Genomic DNA, 20,020 nt, shown 5'->3' with positions numbered 1-20,020 from the left:
ATTTCTTTTAAATATCGTTGGTTGATGTGTTGTGTGGGTTATTGATAGAGGATACATGTGTTCTTTCAGAATTTAAATATTCAAGAATAATTGTGGTTTACTTTAAGTTATTTGAACACATTAGAAAACAAATGAGACTAACACACAATTTGTCTTTCATTTCTTTATTTAAAATCATTATAATACGAATGTAATTAAAAATATTTAAATAGAAAAGTCTATCAAAATCTGTCAACAGTGTTTAAAAGGATGGATGGTACAATTATTCTACCGGAAAATGTTAGTAATTGAAGTACTGAGGGAAAATCTCAACATAAGTGAGATACATGTTTATGAATTCGGCCTATTTTTCATAAACACGATTCACACAAGATCGAGTGTCGAATTAAAATCAGACAAAAAAAAAAAGGGGTAAAAACTTTTATTCTTCTTTCCAACGGGCCAAGTATATAAATTTGATTTTTTGAATAATGTATAACTAGACTCGAACCAATTTGTTGTGCGATTGCAATCGTACATCGCCTTCACCGGGATTATTGGCCGGAGGAGAAACCGGTGCCGGATTCTGCAAAGGGTGGTCAGTGAGTTCGAGGTAGACCGGAAATAACATGCCGAGTCTCTTCTATCGTACTGAATCCATCAAATCCAACTCCATAATAGCTCATTATTGCCTCAACTTTACCCGTTCATTCTCTTCAACTTCTGATCTCCATTCTTCATCTCTCTGGAACCTCTTAAAAGGCCGTATTACCCATAATCACCTTCGACAAATCCATGCTCGGGTTTTCCGTATTGGTGCTCATCAAGACAACCTCATAGCTACTCGCCTTATTGGTCAATACCCATCAAACTTTTCTCTTCGTATATTTCATCAGCTAAAGATACCCAACATATTCCCCTTTAACGCTATTATTAGAATACTAAGTGAAGAAGGAAGTTTTACTGATGCATTCTTGGTATTTAACAAGTTGAGGGGCCAGTCCCTTTTGCCTAATGAATTGACCTTTTCTTTTCTTCTTAAAGCTTGTTCTCGTTCTGGGAATTCATATTATGTTCAACAGGTTCATACCCTTGTTGTGAAATTGGGATTTGGTGAGGACCCATCTCTATGTAATGGGTTGTTAAGTGTTTATGCCAGGGGTTTGAAAGAATTACATTCTGCGCGTAAGGTATTTGATGAAATGCCTGAGAAGGATGTTGTTTGTTGGACTTGTTTGATTTCTGGGTATGCTAAGTTTGGTATGTCTGAAGAAGCTTTGGGTTTGTTTTTATGTATGGTAAAGAAGAGTTTGATCCCTGAAAATGATACTATGATTAATGTTTTATCTGCATGTTCAAAACTTGATATGTTAAATATTGAGAGATGGATTGGGAATTTTTGGTATTCAATGCAACAGTATGATTTGGGATGTTCTGGATGTGACTCAGTTAATACTGTTCTTGTTTACTTATATGGGAAGTGGGGAAAGGTTGATAAGAGTAGGGAAATATTTGAACAGATTTCTGGTGATGGGAAGAGAAGTTTGGTTCCTTGGAATGCTATGATAGGCGCGTACGTTCAGAACGGCTGTGCTCTGGATGGTTTATGTGTTTTCCGGTTAATGATGGAGCTTAATTGTTGTTGCCCCAATCATGTGACAATGGTTAGTGTGCTCTCAGCTTGTACTCAAGTTGGTGATTTGAACCTTGGTGTGTGGGTTCATGAGTACATGCAAGGTAGTAGGCAAAAAAGCTTTTTACTTTCAAATGCAAATCTTGCAACTGCTTTGATAGATATGTACTCTAAATGCGGGAGTTTAGAGAGAGCAGAGGATGTTTTTGACCAATTGTTTGTAAAAGATGTGGTTTCTTTCAATGCGATGATCATGGGTCTTGCAGTAAATGGTAAAGGTAAGGAGGCGTTAAAACTTTTCTCACAAATGCTTGACCTCAATTTGCGTCCAAATGCTGGGACGTTCCTTGGTTTGCTATGTGCTTGCAGTCACGCAGGGCTGGCAGCAGAAGGCCGTCAAATATTTAAGGAAATGAGCCAATGTTTTAGAATTGCTCCTAGATTGGAACATTATGCTAGCTATATTGATCTCCTTGCTCGAGTAGGTTATGTTGAGGAAGCACTTCAAGTTGCTACCTCAATGCCTTTTAAACCCAATAATTTTGTATGGGGAGCTTTACTTGGTGGCTGCATGCTACATAACAGATTGGAATTGGCCCGGATTATTTCCTCCATTCTTGTTGAAGTGGACCCTAACAATTCTGCTGGCTATGTGATGTTGTCCAATACATATGCCATTGATCATCACTGGGGTGCTATTTCACGGCTGAGGTTGTCTATGAAGGAAAAAGGAGTTGTAAAGCAGCCAGGATGTAGCTGGATCAACGTTGATGGAGTAGTGCATGAATTTCTGGCTGGTTCCTCGTCGCATCCTCAGAATGAACGCTTGCATACTGAATTGCAGGTCTTACAGAAGGAGATGAAGCTAGCAAGTGTTTAGACAACTAACAAGCATATTCTGGTTAGGAGTTACTTTGAGTAGCATCGTCTTTCTACCATAAAGATTTTCCCAGAATTAAGTATGGGCTCCGTGGGATAGAGCTGCATTGAAGATCTCTGTTGTTTGGAAAGGTATGCAGACTTTCTGGAGAGCACTAGGCTAATGGATACTGTTTCTTGGTTTTACTTTATAGCTATCTATTTTTACAGCCTTAACTGCCACAAATACTTTCTTGATCTCCTAGCTAATTTTTTTGATTTCTAGTTTGGCAGTCTCAAAATTGGCGAGGCAGGACGTTTGACTTGTTTGAATAATAACCAGAACTATTTGAGGAATGGCCTAAATAGGATTGTTAGTGCAGAAACAATTTGCCTTTAGCTGACTGTCAAATACTACAAGAAGACAATCCTCTCTAGCCATGCAGATGTTCTGGACTCACTTGGCAGAGATACTCAGGAAAAACTCTCTTCCTCTTATAATTTATTCTTTTTAATTGGTGGGGCAGCTTCTTTGAAAGCTAGCTTGACTTAGACTAACATCCTAACGAGGGCCAAGAGCTTGGCAAGCTAGTATTATTTTTGGGAAAACACTATTGATACTCTAAACCTACACTCTGAGTTGGTTCAATGTTTGTGGCACATGCCTTTCATTGTTCAAAATATCTAGTGCATGGAGCTTGGTTCTGTCATAGTCCAAGATCGTTTGCCTGACTGGCATGGAGTCAAGATTGGTAAAACCAAATGGATTATTTATAATGCATCCTCCTGTTGTTTGAAGGAAAAGGGGCGGAATCTGTGAAGATAGAGGTCCTTTCTTTTTCTTAAGGTATGTGGACTTCAACATTGTTTTTGTTGGTAAACAAGAGTGTCTAGAAGGAATAGAAGATATGTTTCAGTTATTAAATTTTCAGCGCTATCATTATTAAAATTGCTAATATCTTTAGTGGTAGTTTTGCTTAGAAATGCTAGCCCCTGCTTGTGGGCTTTCCTTTGGAGAAATGGGCAAACTGGTGTTTTGGGAAGTGTGAATGATACTACCAGACCCAGTGTTTAAGCTAGGGATATGTTCATACATCCCAAGATGTCTCAAGAACGTGCACACCTAGCCTAGCTAAGGAGTTCAAGGATTGGACTTCCAGTCGCCACCTCAAAGGCGAAGAGGGTGCTCGGAATGAAGGGCTTAACAACATGATAACATGGAAGCACAAGGCTCCACCTAAAAGAGTACCCGGAGCTGAAAAGAGGTTCCTAACTTTCATCATCAACATTGCCAGCACCTACGTCTTCAATTTGAATCTTTGAGGTATCTCGAAAAAACCATTACATCTCATCATCTTACTGATCTCCCACAAACATGTCTTTGTATCCACATATATGATTGTTTGCTACATTATCCAAATACATGTTATTGAGAAAGTTTTGAAGTTAGTTTGTGTGTGTACATGTATAACAATTGTACATGATTTAAAATGGAATTTTAACATTGAGCAGATGTTTATACATAACATTTGTGAAGAGGTGTTAGTCAAGCTGAGCCAAGTTTATAATTTGGTTATTATATCTTGGTATAATAATTTCTAAACATCTTTATAATATAACAAATATGAATTGGTGTTTGGGGTGGGATATTTACTAAGTTGGATTTTGGGTCAGGTTAAATGTTGGGGAACGTTGAAATCGGGTTATCTTGGCTGATTTGATTCGAATAAGGGTTCCTTTTATGAATATTTTGTTAGGACCGGAAATAAGCAGGTGTAAATGCGGAAGCTAGCAAAACAAACCTCGAAAGATCACGAGTTATAAGACAACGAGAAATATACTAAAAGGACACAAAGATTTAACGTGGTTCGGTCAATCGACCTACGTCCACAAAGGAGATGAGCAATCCACTATAAATATGAGAGTACAAAATACAGAGGGAAACAACCTCAACCAATTCACTCGGAATACATGGGAGGTTCACACAAGTGATAACGTATCCAACTTGTGACCCATAAATTCTCCCCCTAACCAAACTCTCAAAGCTCTTAAGACTACATTGTGAATGCTGATTAAGTTAGAAGGAACATGCCTCACCTAAACCTTTTCCAACCAAAAAAGGATTAGTCAATTCAAAACATTTTCCTAAAAGGAAAACCTATTTATGGTAAGAAATCAGGGTAAATAAAACCCAACAAATCTCCCCCTTGGCCTGAATTTCTGACAAAATAAATTTGTCCACCTTCTTTACTTAATCTTCAACAACTTGCTTCTCCTCTCCTTAATCTCCTTTGCAAAATTTATGTCTCAACACAGAGAACCTCTCTGAAACAATTTCTCCAACAAAATCTTCGTTACTGTTAAAAAGGTTGCGACTACAGCTACACCCGTCAAGATGAACACCTCTTTCTAACCTGGTTCAATCATCGATTATCGAACCACTAAACCTGACTCCATCATTGAATCTGGCTCTGATACCACTTGTTAGGATTGAAAATAAGCAGGTGTAAACGCGGAAGCTAGCAAAGCAAACCTCGAAAGACCATGAGTAAGAAGACAACGAGAAATATACCAAAAGACACAAAGATTTAACGTGGTTCGGTCAATCGACCTACGTCCGCAAAGGAGATGAGCAATCCACCATAAATATGAGAGTACAAAATACAAAGGAAAACAACCTCAACCAATTCACTCGGAATACATGGGAGGGTCACACAAGTGATAACGTATCAATCTTGTGACCCGCAATTTCTCCCCCTAACCAAAACTCTCAAAACCCTTAAGACTACATTGTGAATGCTGATTAAGTTAGAAGGAACATACTTCTATTTATAGAGTCCTAAACCTTTTCCTACCAAAAAAGGATTAGTGAATTCAAAACCTTTTCCTAAAAGAAAAACCTATTTATGGTAAGAAATCAGGGCAAATAAAATCCAACATATTTTAGTAATGACGTGGGTATATTTGATCTGATAGTATAACTATTTACAAATAGACGAAAGTAAACAAGTGTTTTTGGCTCTTTTCCATTTTTTTCTACCACGAACACATCATCTACTTCCTCTCCATACCTTCTTAATTGATTTACAACAATATCACTTTTAACAATAATCTGAAATGGATTCAAATTTTTCCATTTTAAAACTTGTGAATCGGCCTTTAGAATTTAAAGTTTTATCTTCTTTATTATCAGCTTCCTGTGAGATGGTTGCATCAATCACCTTATCGAGCGTTAATAAATGGAGTTTTGGCCAAAGTCATCCTTCAACTATACCCCAAGAAATTCAGAAAACTAACACATTCTATAAAAATCAAGTCATTCCTTCACAATTATTATTTTTAGATATTTCAAAAATACTATTGTGAACTTTTTCAACAGTTGAATTTAGCATTATGCAAAAAAATTTAAATTGACAGTTTTATCATTTATTTTTCATGTAATTTGATATTAAAAATATTATTGGCTGAAATATGTTTCTTCTCAATTGAATATGCTGGAAGCGGCATTTGTTGGAGACTTCTTCTTCTAACTAATAATGTGGAATGAAACTCAAATGCGAGACAATCAACATTTTAATCACTTTTATATTAGACTCATCCAAATATTTATTAATCTTAATACATATCGGCTAAGAATAAGGTAAAGGTAATTAAGTTTCAGTTTTTTTTCGCTATCAAATGAGAAAAAGAACACATCATGTATTCTCGCACCTTCAAACACTTTTTGTTTCATTAAGCAGTAGTGTTTAATATTTTTAATATATTTTTTCAAGAACTTTATAGCATGTAACAAAATTATGCATGAAAGCTTTTGTAGATAGTTCAGTGAACTGCTCATATTTTTGTAAGATTCATTAATTTTTTAACGATATTTAATAGAAGGATGAAAAATCATCCGTATTTAAATGAAAGATATTTTTTCTTTAAGAATGGTTGCATCAATCACCTTCTTGAGCATTAATGAATGAGAGTGAGGGCTTGTTGATTCTCCAATGTCATTCTGCCACATATCTTCATTTACAAATACAGTAGGCATAAGCATATATATATATATATATATATATATATATATATATATATATATATATATATATATATATATATTCTCACATTTCTTTGTTCCTTTTATCAAAAAAATATGATGTGTCGTCCTTTGATTGGCTAGTCATAACATTATTTCATTTTACCAAATTACTCTACAATGTTTGTTGTCAACTAGTCATATCTTGGTTTAGATTGAGCAACATTAATGACAAATAACATATTCACATGAAATTTGGAAAGAATAATAAGTACACGTAGATTTTATTTTTATCTTAATAAATAAAGAAAAGGTTCTTTTTGGAGAAATATTAGAAGCGGTTCAAACATATTAGTTGTCTGAAGCAAAAATTGAACAGGGCCTTAAATTTTAATTGTTAATAACTTTTATATAATTAATTTCTTCTAGTTTTCAATTGATAATACAATCATTCTTATTTAAATTATTTTTCAAGAGATATAGTACTCCAAATATGCCAAATTTCTTCTAATAATTTTTTCATTTTCATGAAAATTTACTTTTTCTACAAATAGTATTCAATATTTGTTAAATAAATAATAACTTGTAACCTATTATTATTAAAAATGAGGCTCCTTAAATTTGAGGGCCTAAGGCATATTTCTTTTTTTTATAGTGTCGAGCCACCCCCGAGAAATACAAATCCCATGTTTACTTCTTTAGATTACAACGTTAAATTATTTAATGTCTACTTTCTTGTTAGACTTAACACTTAAGTTTCAATGGTAAACAAATACTTACTTGTATTACATGTTTTACGTGGGATTTCGATTAGTGGCGGATTCATGTCAACCAAAAAGCGTAATTGCAAGCTAAAATTCATCAACATAGATTAATTTTTTTTTTCAATTCAATGCAATAAACTGTCAAAATCTTTGGATTGGTTCAAGAAAAAAAAGGAGAAACAATATACCTTTAGTCCTTCACATACAATTGTAATATCAAAAGAGACCAAAAAAGCAAACTAGTGAGAAGGGGACTTTTTCACTTTTTGAATTGGAGAATTGATATTAAAGGCACTAGAACAAATTGTTTTTTTTTTCTATCATGATTGTTTAAACTTTTGGGAGATTAATTTACGTAATAGACATGATTAGTGATCGATTTAAATTTTTAAGATTGTGGTTACTTTTAAGCTATCAATTGTAAAATGTAAATGTATAATTTTAATACTTGTATTTAAAAAGATAATTATATTTAAATAAGATAGCAGAAAAATAAATAAGAAAAAATAGAATAAAATTATTTTGGAAAAGAAATTTTATTTAAGATATTGGTTTTGCACCTTATGATGAACTATTGGAGGGAAAAGAGAAAAGTTTTTCTTATTCATTTATTTAGTCTTAAAAAAGTGCGATCATTTAGTTCAATTCGTGTAAATGAAATTTCAAGAATGATTAAGAAAATAACGCAAAAGGCTATCACTTCACAAATCACCAATTTGAGTAATATAGTGATTATACTAACGAGTATAATTATTTGTAGAGTTGCTTTTGGTATTAGGTATGATGAAGAAGCACATGAAAAGAGGAGGTTTGATGAGCTTTTAGCAGAGGCTGAAGCATTGTTGGCTAGCTTCTTTGTCTCTGTTTTTTTTCCTTCTTTAAATTGAATTGATAAGCTCTCTGGATTGACTGATAGACTCGATAAGAATTTCAAGGATTTGGATTAGTTTTATACCGAACTCATTGAGCAACATCTCTGATCCCAATAAGCCAAAATCTATGGAAGGGGACATTATTGATCTTTTGCTCCAATTCAAGAAAGAGAAATCAACACCAATTAATATAAAAGCACTTGACATGGTAATCTCCTAAATCTTAAACCTACCTACAAACAAATGAGTTTTAAGAAGATTCATCCTAATTTAATTAAACTAACTAATTTTATGAAGTGTATATTTTTTTTTTGTGTGTGTTAATTTCTTGTAGAATGTAATAGGATCAGGCACTAGTGCATCTACAATAGTATGGGCAATGACATCTTTGATGAAGAATCCAAAAGCCATGAAGAAAGTTCAATCAGAAATCAGAAAATTAGTTGGAAAAAAAAAGAAGGGTTTGTGAATGAAGATGACATCCAAAATATGCATTGTCTCAAAGCAGTTATAAAGGAGACATTAAGATTGTATCCACCAATTCCTCTTCTATTGCCAAGAACATCAATTGAAAAATCCGCACTAGAAGGGTATGAAATTCAGCCAGGAGCCATAATTCATGTTAATATTTGGGCTATAGGAAGAGATTCTGAGATATGGAAAAATTCAGAAGAATTTATTCCCGAGAGATTTCTGAATAACGATATTGAATCTAAAGGGCAAGACTTTGAGTTAATTCCATTTGGAGCAGGAAGAAGAGGATTACACTTGGTGTTGCAATGCCATTGTCAAATCTTCTTTATGCATTTGATTGGGAATTGCCTGGTGGGATGAAAAAAGAGGATATTGATACAAATGGTAAGCCTGGAATTGTAGTGCATAAGAAGATTGATCTTTGCCTTATCCCTACTAATCATATATAGATCGAATATACTTACACTTTTGTTTGGATAATTTTGTTACGTATTATTTCATAATATATCATATTATAGTGTTGTATTGTTTTGTATGATATTGTTTTAATGAATATAATGTTTGGATATGATGTATCTTTCTCCGTCGTTACATAATGTCATACACCTATAATTTGAGTGATGACCCTAAAAAAAAGTAGGATATAGAATAGAGTTCGGTAAGATAGAAAATGAAATATGATTTTAAAAAAATAATAATTAAAAATAAATGAGAAATTAATATCAAAGTAATAACACAATCATACTAAATTTAATTATTACATAAATGAATTTTTTCGTTATTACTGATATACATCATGAAAAATAACATAGAAGATAGAACTATTCATTGCAAAAAATTATTTTTGCTTTTCCTCAAACAAGCACAAGTCATATCATAATTTGATATGGTTATATTCTTTAAATTTTTTACTTCAACACAATATTAGTATTAGGTTACATTTGATTTGAATTGAAAGATAATTCTTTTTAACATTTAAGTTTAAATATAAAAGTTCCAAAAAGATTCAATTTTCGAAGTAGGATTAAAATATAAACTCCGTTTAAACATAAATTTCTAAATTTTAGGAAATGTGCTAAAAAAAATATTAAATTACTTGATTATATTTCTATTTTAACATGCTTTTTTTTTTTAAAAAAAAAAAAAGTTTAATTCTTGTTATAGATAAAACATATAAATATTATTCCATTCATGATAATTAATAAGACATAATTAAAATTTTAAAAATAATCACATTTTTTAAAATTATAATTTCCTTACATACATTTTCAATTGTTAATTAGTATTTTAGGTAATATAAAAAAAATTTAGAATTTGAATTTGATATTTATGTTTTATCTCAATTTTTCACTTTTATTTCTTTCCACTCTCCATGATTGAGAGCTTCAGAGTGATCAAAACCCTTTTGTGTTTTCTTCAATACTTTTTCTTAACTCTCTAAAAATTTCTCTGTTTGTTTTGGGAAGTGAGATCTGATGATATTACCAGTGTTTAAGCTTGGCACACTTGCCCTCAAATCTTTCTGTAAACCTATCGGTAATCGAATCAAGAAAGAGGCTGGATATCACCCCAGGTTCAGAAATTTCATCATCAACATTGCCCAGGTTCAGTTTTGCCCTAAAAATCATTTTTTATTTGTGGGTTTTTGTTTGCGTAGCTATTGTATGAGTTTTAGCTAGTGGTAATTTGTTATGATATGAAAAAGTTTGTTGTATATAAAGAGCTGGATTTTTATGAAATGGTAAACAACCTTTAAGAAGAACCTCTGAGTTTGTGCTTGGCTGAGCTCAGTACATGAAGTTGAAGTTTTTCTTTTTGGGGTGAGGGAAATGGGGAGGAGATTATAAAATGGATAATAGAACCCTCACTTTGCACCAACAAGGTGATAGTTCAAGTAGTTAAATAACTGAGCTACAAAGAATATAGGTAGATGAATAGTTGATTATCCTCATGGAGTTAGCTAATGGTGTGGGATGATATTTAAATAAAATACATTTTGATGGTCAAAAGTTGCAAAGATCAAAGGATTCTAAGTGTTTTTAGTTGATTATAGAAACTAAGATGCAAAAAAATAGATTTCTTAAATCATGTTTGACTGGGGAAGACTATTGAAGTAGTGAGTGAGAATTTGTGATTCTATGGGAAGTTGAACACGTTGAAGTAAGTTATGGCTTAGAAATTGGAAGATGAAGAGATAAGTGACAAAAACCAATTGATTCTTGTAGGTTGGACTTATAGTCGCTCTGCCGGCAGAACTATATACTGAAAAGAATAAATAGGATTATTGCGACTGCTTTAATTGAGCAACTTTTGTTTGTTGTGTTCTTCAATGCATTTATATTAACACGGATTATTAACATCCATATACTAGTTAAGATCCTCAAATCGGTCTTGCCATGGCTCTTAAGTGTATTTCGATCTTGCTTTATCTTTCTGAAATGTGTGATCTCACTTGATGATTCCTTCCTTCTCTTGGGCATTGAAACTGAAGATCATCAGAATTGGAAACTAATGGACAGTACACATTTGATTTCTTTCTTTTTTCTTTTCCGCAGGCAAACCATAGACTGTCAACTAAATTGCAAAGACGTATATATGGTCATGCAACTGATGTGGCAATTCGCCCATTAAATGAAGATAAAGCTGTTCAAGCTGCTGCTGATCTCCTAGGTGAACTCTTTGTGTTCTCGGTAATGTTGTCTCTAGGTCCTTAATTTGTTCTGTTACACAAATATTTCATATCAAATTATTTTCAGTTGGGATAATTATTATGTATCATCATGGACATGGTGATGTTTACGAAATGCTGATTTGTTTATCAATGAGAACACCCTTTTTATGTCCTATTCCACTTGTGATAGAGCTGTCGATTCTATTTCATATGTTCATAACAGACCATAGCAGGAAGGTCATTAGTCCCGAACTTAGTCTGATATTCTAGATGCAATGAGAAGGCATGGCATGTTATGCTTCAGAATAGGGGCTTGTTCTCGTTCAACCCACTAGTTTCTAGAAGTGCTATCTGGATACTGAAGGCTGTCTGACATTAGTTTTGCTCCAACTACATACCTAATGTAATCCTGAGATGGGCTTCTGGGAAGGGTTGGATGTGCGGGGACCTTACCTCTACCTTTGTCGGGTAGATTGGCTGCTTCTGATAGACCCCCGGCTCAAGTTTCGCAAAATAATATAAATCTTTTAATTCATAAGTATTTCAAATAGTATTAATTTGTGGTACTGCTAATTGTCTTCTTTATGCATGTGCACTAAAGACGTTGACTTAAATGTGTCTAATATTCTTATGTTAGTGGTCATGTTATGTGTTTCAATTAGGTTGAGTACATTGACTCCCTCAAACTTCCCCAGAAAATTGAGATTCCTCTTCGAAGGGTTCAACCTTTTGAACACCTGATCTCGGTTCAAAATGTGCTTATCGTTACATCGGCCACTAAGGTTTATTCTTCGAGTCACTATATCTATAGTTGTGGCAATAGGGGCGTGATCTGGTAATATGCCAATTTGATCACTATTCATAGATAAAACAGGTTTTCCTCTTCTGAGTCCAAATAATTTGATTAGGGGTCAGTACACTAAACAAATATTGCTACATGGCAGCGTATGTTAGAAACCAAAATTCTGAGCGTGTTCAGGTTAGTTTGTAAGCACCTTGATTATTTTGCCAGGTACCAACATATTTCACCCCTACATGTAAAGAGTAACTCTGATCACTGATGTTTTGGCTGATAGGAAGAAATCACCTATATTTTTTCTTCTACTGGGATTTGAACCTTATTCTCTTATGGTTTCAATTCCAGCTTTACCATCCTCTAGGCCACGCCAGGGGTACTCATCTAATCTATCATTTTGCTGCACAAATTAATAGGATGACTGCACTTGTTTCTTAACAGATATTAAGTTCATAGTTCAATTTTATTTTCTATTGTGCCAAATGAAAACTAAACAAAGAAATTGGGATGAAGGAAGTGATATCTAATGATTAGAAACTTTTAGTTCCGGTGACAATGTTCAAGTTTGAAAGCATTTGACGTGGTATCGGATGATTTGATGTTTCTATTATCAAACTTGTCTAGTAGGATTATCAAATGGTCCCCAAGTACGAATACAAAAACCTACGCATTCTGCTTTTATCAGTAAAAAATAGTATTGTAGATTGCCAGCATTAAGAAGATTCTGAGTAGTATGTGCAACTAGCAACAATTATATATTTTGTAATGTGCTAAAAAGATCAAGCACAGCTCTGCATCACTAATTGAAGCCATTTTGCACTTAAAAGTGAGGAGATACATCTTTATTTAACTACAAATACTGATTTACTATTGCTCTAGAAGAAATCCTAGATGGCAATTGATGCATTCAATTCCAACTGCTCAAGATGACTTGTTGAGTTGAGTGAAGTTAGCATCATGAAGGGCTGTTGTGGCATCATCTTTGTTATTCCTTCTCCTTTTTGTTCGCTGCACATTTGTTATCTGAAGAGTAATTGCCTTAGCCTAACCGGATACTGGATTGAAAATTGCAGTTGATTTAATTAATCTACAACAGAACATTGTAGATGGTCCTCTTAACCTAATATATTCTTTCAGTGCATAACACACCAATTATCTAGTCATGTGTAGTGTGGAGATTTGCATGAATTACTTTGTTCAGTCTTCTCTTCTTTTTTTAACCACCAAGGCAGAATACCATCAATATGCTTTTGTTATCTGTTTATTCAGGTCGCTGGAGTGGCCGTTATCTTTGAGGTGCAAAGAAGTTCCAGATCTGAAGCTAGAAAGGAGGAAGTTCGGAGGAAGGAACTAGAGGTGCATATCGACATTCATAATAGTGATTTTCTTGTGCTGAAATCATAGAGCGCAATGTTCTGTTTCCATGTAAAACTCAAATCATAATTTGTTTTCCTTTCATAGGCATTGAAACAGCGAGACGATGACCTTAGTAGAGAGCTTGAGTTCCTCAAGAACAGAATCGATGAACTGGAGCGACATTCCAAAACACGAGGATTAAGTAGTATTTTTAGCATCAGTCATGCAGAAAGTACCAAGGATAAAGTTAAAGCTGGTTGATCCTCTGCTAGTGTTGTGCTAACATACATACACATTGTAAGACACCCCTCTCCAGTTGAGCAATAACGACTCAATCTCTATTTTTCTCTACTTCTTATTTCTACTATTATAACTTCTGGAAGTAAAGAAACTTGAAGCAACTCCGACAAAAGGAAGATTTTCGGAACATGTAAGGTTGACAGGTGAAAGCCTTTAGAATATTACTAACCAAAATGCATTATCCATTGTTTGCAGCCTTTGGTCTTTGAATAAAAGGCAACATTTCATATTGTAACCGAATTCGATATTTTGGTGAATTTTTGCACCTAGCCATTGAGGCAATATTGATGACTATTTCACTTGTTTGGCTTTCAGTTCAGTAATAAGAATTATTATTAAGAGTTCATTGTGCGTTCTCCTGAGATGTTCAGGGAGTTTTACCTCTTAATATAAGAGGATTATGAATGTTTATGTTGCTCGGACTCTCTAAAATGTTGGTAAATCTATCAGATCCTATAAAATGCATAGCATTCGAAGGATTTGACACATACCTGGTGGTATTTTTGAATAATCCGAGCAACATAAGGTGAATCTGATTCAAGTGTTATACTTCTTATTATGTTAGTTCTTGGATCCATTTTGGACCTAAGACGTTGCTCGTCTGCAAAATCAAATAATCATATATTATTATAAGCATGAAGCTCTATAGTGTAAAGTTGAATTACTATTTTGTCCTTTTATTAAATTAAAATTTAATTTATTGTTTAATTAAATATAAATATTTTAATTACACAATGATATGTATGTATCATATTCTTCTATTTAATTTTCTTAAGTATTTAAATTATGGAGAAACTTTTAATTTATCCAATCAATGACTTTCAATAAGTAAAACAAAGAATGAGATTTTTTAAAGTCTTTTTATTACTCCTATTTATTCATGCATCACTTAATTACTGAAGTTGAAAGGTTTTTTCAGCTTTAAATTTTGAAGACACTACTTAACTTACATTAATTACAATGAATATGGTAAATGAAAAGATGGCTTTTTTGAACTTCATTTCATATGTTACTTCAGCCTTTCCAATTAACTTGAATTATTTTCATCTTCCACATATTATTAAAATATATAGATATTTAAGACATGGAGAAAGAAAATAACAACACAAATCAAGAGCATTCAAAAGTACAAGAATTCATATTCCAACCCTTTTTTTGAAAATTTTCTTGGTCTTCTCTATTGCATGAAACTATATGATGGCACAATATGGTTCTAATACATTTGGAAGTGCTATTTTGACATTTAGATGAACGTATTATTAAAAGAGTAAGTCACAATTTAGCTAACATTTTTCCTTGTTGCTTTCCGTTTTAGTTTTGTTAATTATATTATTCTTTCTTCTATATTAAATGATTTTTTGTTATATTTAAATAATATATCGGTCTATTAATAGAAAAAAAAAGTAAGGTGGACTACAATTTTGATATATGTTGTTCATAATATTTTTTATATTTCTTTGATTTCCTGTCATTGTATGAAATAATTTCATTGTGTATGTTCTTTTTGGCTATATATGATAAAATCCTAATGCATAAATTTTCTTTCTGATATGGTGTCTTCTCTTCAATCTTTTGGTGTTATATTAAGCTGTGTGATATTTTTTTGGTTGAAGTTTAAAAAAAATTTAAACAACATAGTATAAAATTGGATTATCATTTTATCCTGTGTTAAATCAAAATATTATAAATATTTATATATAAATAGTAATCATTCTATATGCCACACTAAATATTAAAAAAATTGGTTAAAGTCAAAAAATTGAAAGACAATATTCATAAATAAATTTTAGGCATTTCTACCCTTTTAACGACTAAAATAGTTTCAATTGTTTGAATATTTTTCTTTATACTAAAACATAAATTATTTTATTATGAGACCATTGAGTTAAATCAATATATAAAATTCATAATCAATGCTCACTAAAGATTTGCAATGTTTCATAGATAATAGTTTTGACAAATTACTTGATGCAACTTTAGTTACTACTATTATTTTGAATAATAGTTGCAGTTATTGTATTTTTCTTTTCATTGTGATAAGGAATAATATATATCTTCATAACTTACACCATCTAATTATCCTATTTTTATTCCATATACATCTTTATTTGTTTCATGAGTATCCTAACTAAGGTTATTTTTTTCATTCTATAGTTTAAATAGTGCCGCTTATATCATTATTGTTTTATTTGATTCATACTTTAACTAAATGAAGAAGTATCTTGAATTATAATTGTTTATGGGAGAAGTGTCTACAAAAATTTCAAAAAATATATATAGATTTTGTATTTCTTTTTCCATATACATATTGTTATGACTAGAGCCTTCAAAAGAATGTGTATGTTGTCGCATGTTTTTTTCTTTGTTTATTTTGTATATGTGTTTTCTCTCTATTAAACTTCTTTAATTTGATTTTTCATAAATTTCTGATTGTTTTGATTGTATTTTTATTTAAGCTAAAGTTAATCTTTTGTGACTATATATAATGTAAATTGGCTAATTACTATCAAAAGTTCTAAATTTACGATTTGTTGATAAATTTTAGACATTAAAATAAGATTTCTCATTTGATGTTATTGTGATTAAACTTCTTTAATTTGATTTTTCATAAATTTATGATTGTTTTAATTGTATTTTTATTTAGGCTAAAGTTAATCTTTTGTGACTATATATAATGCAAATTGGCTAATTACTATCTAAAGTTCTAAATTTAGAGTTTTTTTGATAAATTTATACATTAAAATAAGATTTCTCATTTGGTTTTTTGTCACAATTTTATAATTTTATTAGTAAGTGTCGCATTTTGTTATTTGTTACATGCATGTACATGTAGAATTCTAATTATTATAATGAATATAAAAAATAACATGGAATATACGTGCGTGTCTGAAACTAGTTATAGATAAATGTGAAATGATAAAATTGAACATAACATCGATATGAAAAACATATGATTGATTTTGATAAATCTAGTGGGACATCATCTGTTCAAACACGTCTCAGTTCAATCTTTGCAATCAAAATTCACCCCATCCAAGAGATTCATAAGAAGCTATACTACATTCATACACTAAGCTAAGATAAATATAGAAACAAGGATAAAAGAATGCTGAGGAACTCAAGGGGAAGCTCAAATCCAAACTTGAGCACCAGTAAACGATTCATGTGGTGAATTCATTATACAGAATAGGAGAATTACCACTGCCACATGAAAATTTCAACTCAAAAGTTGGAATAGAACATCAGTCCTTGTTTTAAGAAGAACAGCACCCAACTTTCTTTACTGCTGAAACGTCGTCCTTGCTTCCGACATTAATGGTCTGTCCCTTGGGCAATGCTGCTGGGTCATCTCCTGCTTCAAGAGCTTTCTTGCTCACGACACGGTATATTTGTGTGAGCACTTCTGTGAAGGCGTTTTCCACATTCATGGATTCCAGAGCAGATGTTTCCATGAAAAATGTACTTTCCTTCTCAGCAAATGCCTTGGCATCCTCAGTGGAAACAGCTCGTAAGTGACGCAAATCTGCCTTATTTCCCACAAGCATTATGACAATGTTTGAGTCAGTATGATCTCTGAGCTCCTTCAACCATCTCTCCACATTCTCAAAAGTCACATGACGAGTGACATCATAAACCAGCAATGCACCAACAGCTCCTCGATAGTAAGCACTCGTGATTGCTCGATATCTTCAAGAAAAGAGCACATTCCCCGAATTTCAATTGTATTGATCATTATTATTGATGAAAAAAAATAAAAACACCAACAAATATATGGAAAGATAATAACTTAATTACTGAAATATAAATACGTACAAAATTATCCTATACTTTGAGAATCCTAGGTAAGAGAAAAAAAGATCATATACTATGAAGATCATTCATCTAATACATTTAAAAAATTAATTAATAAAACTCCAGCTTCTTTGTGTCGGAGGATTCACCATTTAGGCCCTTCTAGAGGTGGAGGAGGGGAGGGTGAACGAGGAGAAGTGTATTTATCTGGTGGCTCGTTCCTGCAGACCCACCACGTGGTTCTGTCTAAGTAGGCTAGGCCACGGCATAGAATCACCTCGCCTATTATTTTTTATTTTGTGATCAGCTATATCAGGAATAAATTTATTACAATGGTGGAAATGAAAGGGGGATCTTAGATCTCTTAGTGAAAATAGGAAAGAAATGGAGTTTTAATATTTATGGAAAAGGCTACCCTCCAATTTGTGGGATTACACGGAGTATGTTGTTATTACTGCTCTATAAGCACAAGACACCTTGCAATTTCCCTGAAAGTTTCACACTGTCCATGACCCTTCAAGTCTGTAAAAGCCGACTATCTCAGATCAAATAAGTGCAAAGAAAGCACATTTTTCATATTCTAGAGATTTTAAAATATTCACTGAAGATGTGTTACAATGGATGATGACCCTTTCCCATATTTTGGACATAAACTGAAGACTCATCGCTCATAGGGCACCTTCCGTGTAAACACACTTCACGAACCATCTGTTATTGGATGTCAAAGATGCTCCATAGCCAATGTGTTCTCACCATTTTGGTGTTGAAAATTCTGACAGACCCATTTACTGGATTTGTCACTCAACACACACCATTTCGATTAAAAATTCCTATATCACAATCTAATTATACCATACACAAGTCAACACAATTTCTTATCCACACCCTGAGAGGATCAACTGTATTCCTACTTAGCTGGTGGTAGAGGTGCTCTAACACTAGTGCAAGATGTTTCACAGATCATAATTTGTTTAGGTCCCTATTAAACTAGTAAATATATGAGATGGATAAGTTGTTGAGCTCGTCTAAAAATCAGGAGCACTTACATATCAAGACTAAAAGTTTCGAACTTTACTATTCTCATGTCATCATCAGACCATTCATTATCAGTTTAACCCTCCACTAATTACAATTCAGCTCACAAAAACCAACTCAAATGTAGCTACCAAAGGCAAAATCAACCACGCTAATACCCACAGCAGCCACAAGTATGAAATAGCCAGCATATTCATATGCATTTGCCTTTGAATCATCTTTGTATATTCAAAAAGAAGAAGAAAAAAAACACAAATTTGTACCAATTTAGCATGAAATAAGCACAGAGAAACTAACTAAATTACTGGATCTACCTCCTTCAATACTTCAAACGGAACGATCTTACACATAGCACTCTGATCTAACTTAGCAGAAAATGATAATCATCCATCCACAAGTAGAAAGCAGCAGAGTAGATCTCATATTTAAATTTTCCAATGAGCAGTAAAAAGAGTAGGATATATACCGTTCCTGACCAGCAGTATCCCAAATCTGAGCTTTAACAACCTTATCCTCCACATGAATGCTTCGAGTAGCGAACTCAACACCGATAGTAGACTTAGACTCAAGGCTGAACTCATTACGACTGAATCTAGAAAGAAGATTAGACTTTCCGACACCGGAATCACCAATCAACACCACCTTGAACAAGTAATCGTAATCGTCGTCGGCTCTGTATGCCCCCATTTTCTCAGATGTGGAGGGCACAAAGTGAGATCTGAAAGAGGCACCGTTTTGCTTTTTTAAAAAGAGAGAGGGAGAGAGATGTATTCAAAAAAAAAATTTAACTATACTTTTTCTTAAACCCCTCCTTAAGTCTCTGACTTTCCTCTTCTCTACAAATTCAAAATACGCACAATTTGAGTTTTCATAGGGTGTAAAAAATAATGAATATTAGTATTAGAATATTTGAATGTAAAAATAGTTATAACTATATTAAAATTTTAAATTATATAGAAACTTGTAAAATACAACTACATTAAAGAAGTGGTTCACACTAAAAAGAGTGTTGATCAATATTTATTTTGACCCGGATATAGTCTGATTATCTGACATCGACGGCAACTGTCCAGTAATTTTTTTAAAAATTAAGTGATTAACCAAAAGAGAACCTTAAGTTGGGTATTTATTACTTATTATATACGTATATGAAAAAAATGCACCCCACTTTTCTTATATCTAGTTAGTTAAAATTTCTAAAAGTTTCAAGGAATAGAATATTATACGATGATAGTATCTTCATCACGCCAAATTTTCATTCCAGGCTTGTTTCCGCCAACCCCACATCCCACTACTCCACTCCACTGTGATCGAAGTTTAGGTATTGTGTAGTAAATATTGAACCCCTTCAAAAAAAGACTGGTGAAGAAATCAAAAGTTTGCACTTATTGGTAAATGGGTAGGTGGAAACAGTTTTTTAATTCAACTAGGAGTACCGCGTTAATTTCGAATTTTCTACTAGTGTGGAA

General features: G+C 32.8%; 3 protein-coding genes and 1 pseudogene across 6 annotated transcripts; 3 read left to right on the top strand and 1 right to left on the bottom strand.

The window, feature by feature from the left end:
• The first annotated feature begins 138 nt into the window (after nucleotides 1-138).
• Nucleotides 139-8,566, top strand: LOC101266956 (putative pentatricopeptide repeat-containing protein At3g08820). 4 transcript variants are annotated; one of them, XM_069287516.1, is made up of 4 exons: nucleotides 139-2,623; nucleotides 2,757-3,317; nucleotides 3,452-3,794; nucleotides 8,034-8,566. In XM_069287516.1, exon 1 carries the CDS (start codon nucleotides 609-611, stop codon nucleotides 2,490-2,492), a length of 1,884 nt encoding a protein of 627 aa, XP_069143617.1. In that variant the 5' UTR covers nucleotides 139-608; the 3' UTR covers nucleotides 2,493-2,623; nucleotides 2,757-3,317; nucleotides 3,452-3,794; nucleotides 8,034-8,566. The 4 variants fall into 4 exon arrangements, with proteins under 4 accessions (XP_069143617.1, XP_010323757.1, XP_069143618.1 ...); XM_010325455.4 differs by lacking the exon at nucleotides 8,034-8,566 and having other exon boundaries at nucleotides 3,452-4,306; XM_069287517.1 differs by lacking the exon at nucleotides 8,034-8,566 and having other exon boundaries at nucleotides 2,765-3,317; nucleotides 3,452-3,996.
• LOC101267252 (cytochrome P450 83B1-like) lies at nucleotides 7,681-9,172 on the top strand (annotated as a pseudogene).
• Nucleotides 9,173-9,912: 740 nt separating this feature from the next.
• On the top strand, nucleotides 9,913-14,068 carry LOC101256787 (uncharacterized). Its single transcript, XM_004243347.5, has 4 exons — nucleotides 9,913-10,205; nucleotides 11,157-11,291; nucleotides 13,338-13,424; nucleotides 13,530-14,068. The coding sequence occupies exons 1-4, from the start codon at nucleotides 10,077-10,079 to the stop codon at nucleotides 13,683-13,685; spliced, it is 507 nt and encodes a 168-aa protein (XP_004243395.1). The 5' UTR covers nucleotides 9,913-10,076; the 3' UTR covers nucleotides 13,686-14,068.
• Nucleotides 14,069-16,664: 2,596 nt separating this feature from the next.
• On the bottom strand, nucleotides 16,665-19,649 carry LOC101257485 (ras-related protein RABA1f). The gene is made up of 2 exons (XM_004243349.4): nucleotides 19,018-19,649; nucleotides 16,665-17,411 (listed from the first exon to the last, which is right to left on the bottom strand). Exons 1-2 carry the CDS (start codon nucleotides 19,236-19,238, stop codon nucleotides 16,979-16,981), a joined length of 654 nt encoding a protein of 217 aa, XP_004243397.1. The 5' UTR covers nucleotides 19,239-19,649; the 3' UTR covers nucleotides 16,665-16,978.
• Between the last annotated feature and the right edge of the window lie 371 nt (nucleotides 19,650-20,020).

Source organism: Solanum lycopersicum, chromosome 7 (assembly GCF_036512215.1).
Source record: "Solanum lycopersicum chromosome 7, SLM_r2.1".
NCBI classification, from domain to species: domain Eukaryota; kingdom Viridiplantae; phylum Streptophyta; class Magnoliopsida; order Solanales; family Solanaceae; genus Solanum; species Solanum lycopersicum.
The sequence above is the reverse complement of the archived record's forward strand: the minus strand, read 5'-3'. Positions and strand labels throughout refer to the sequence as shown.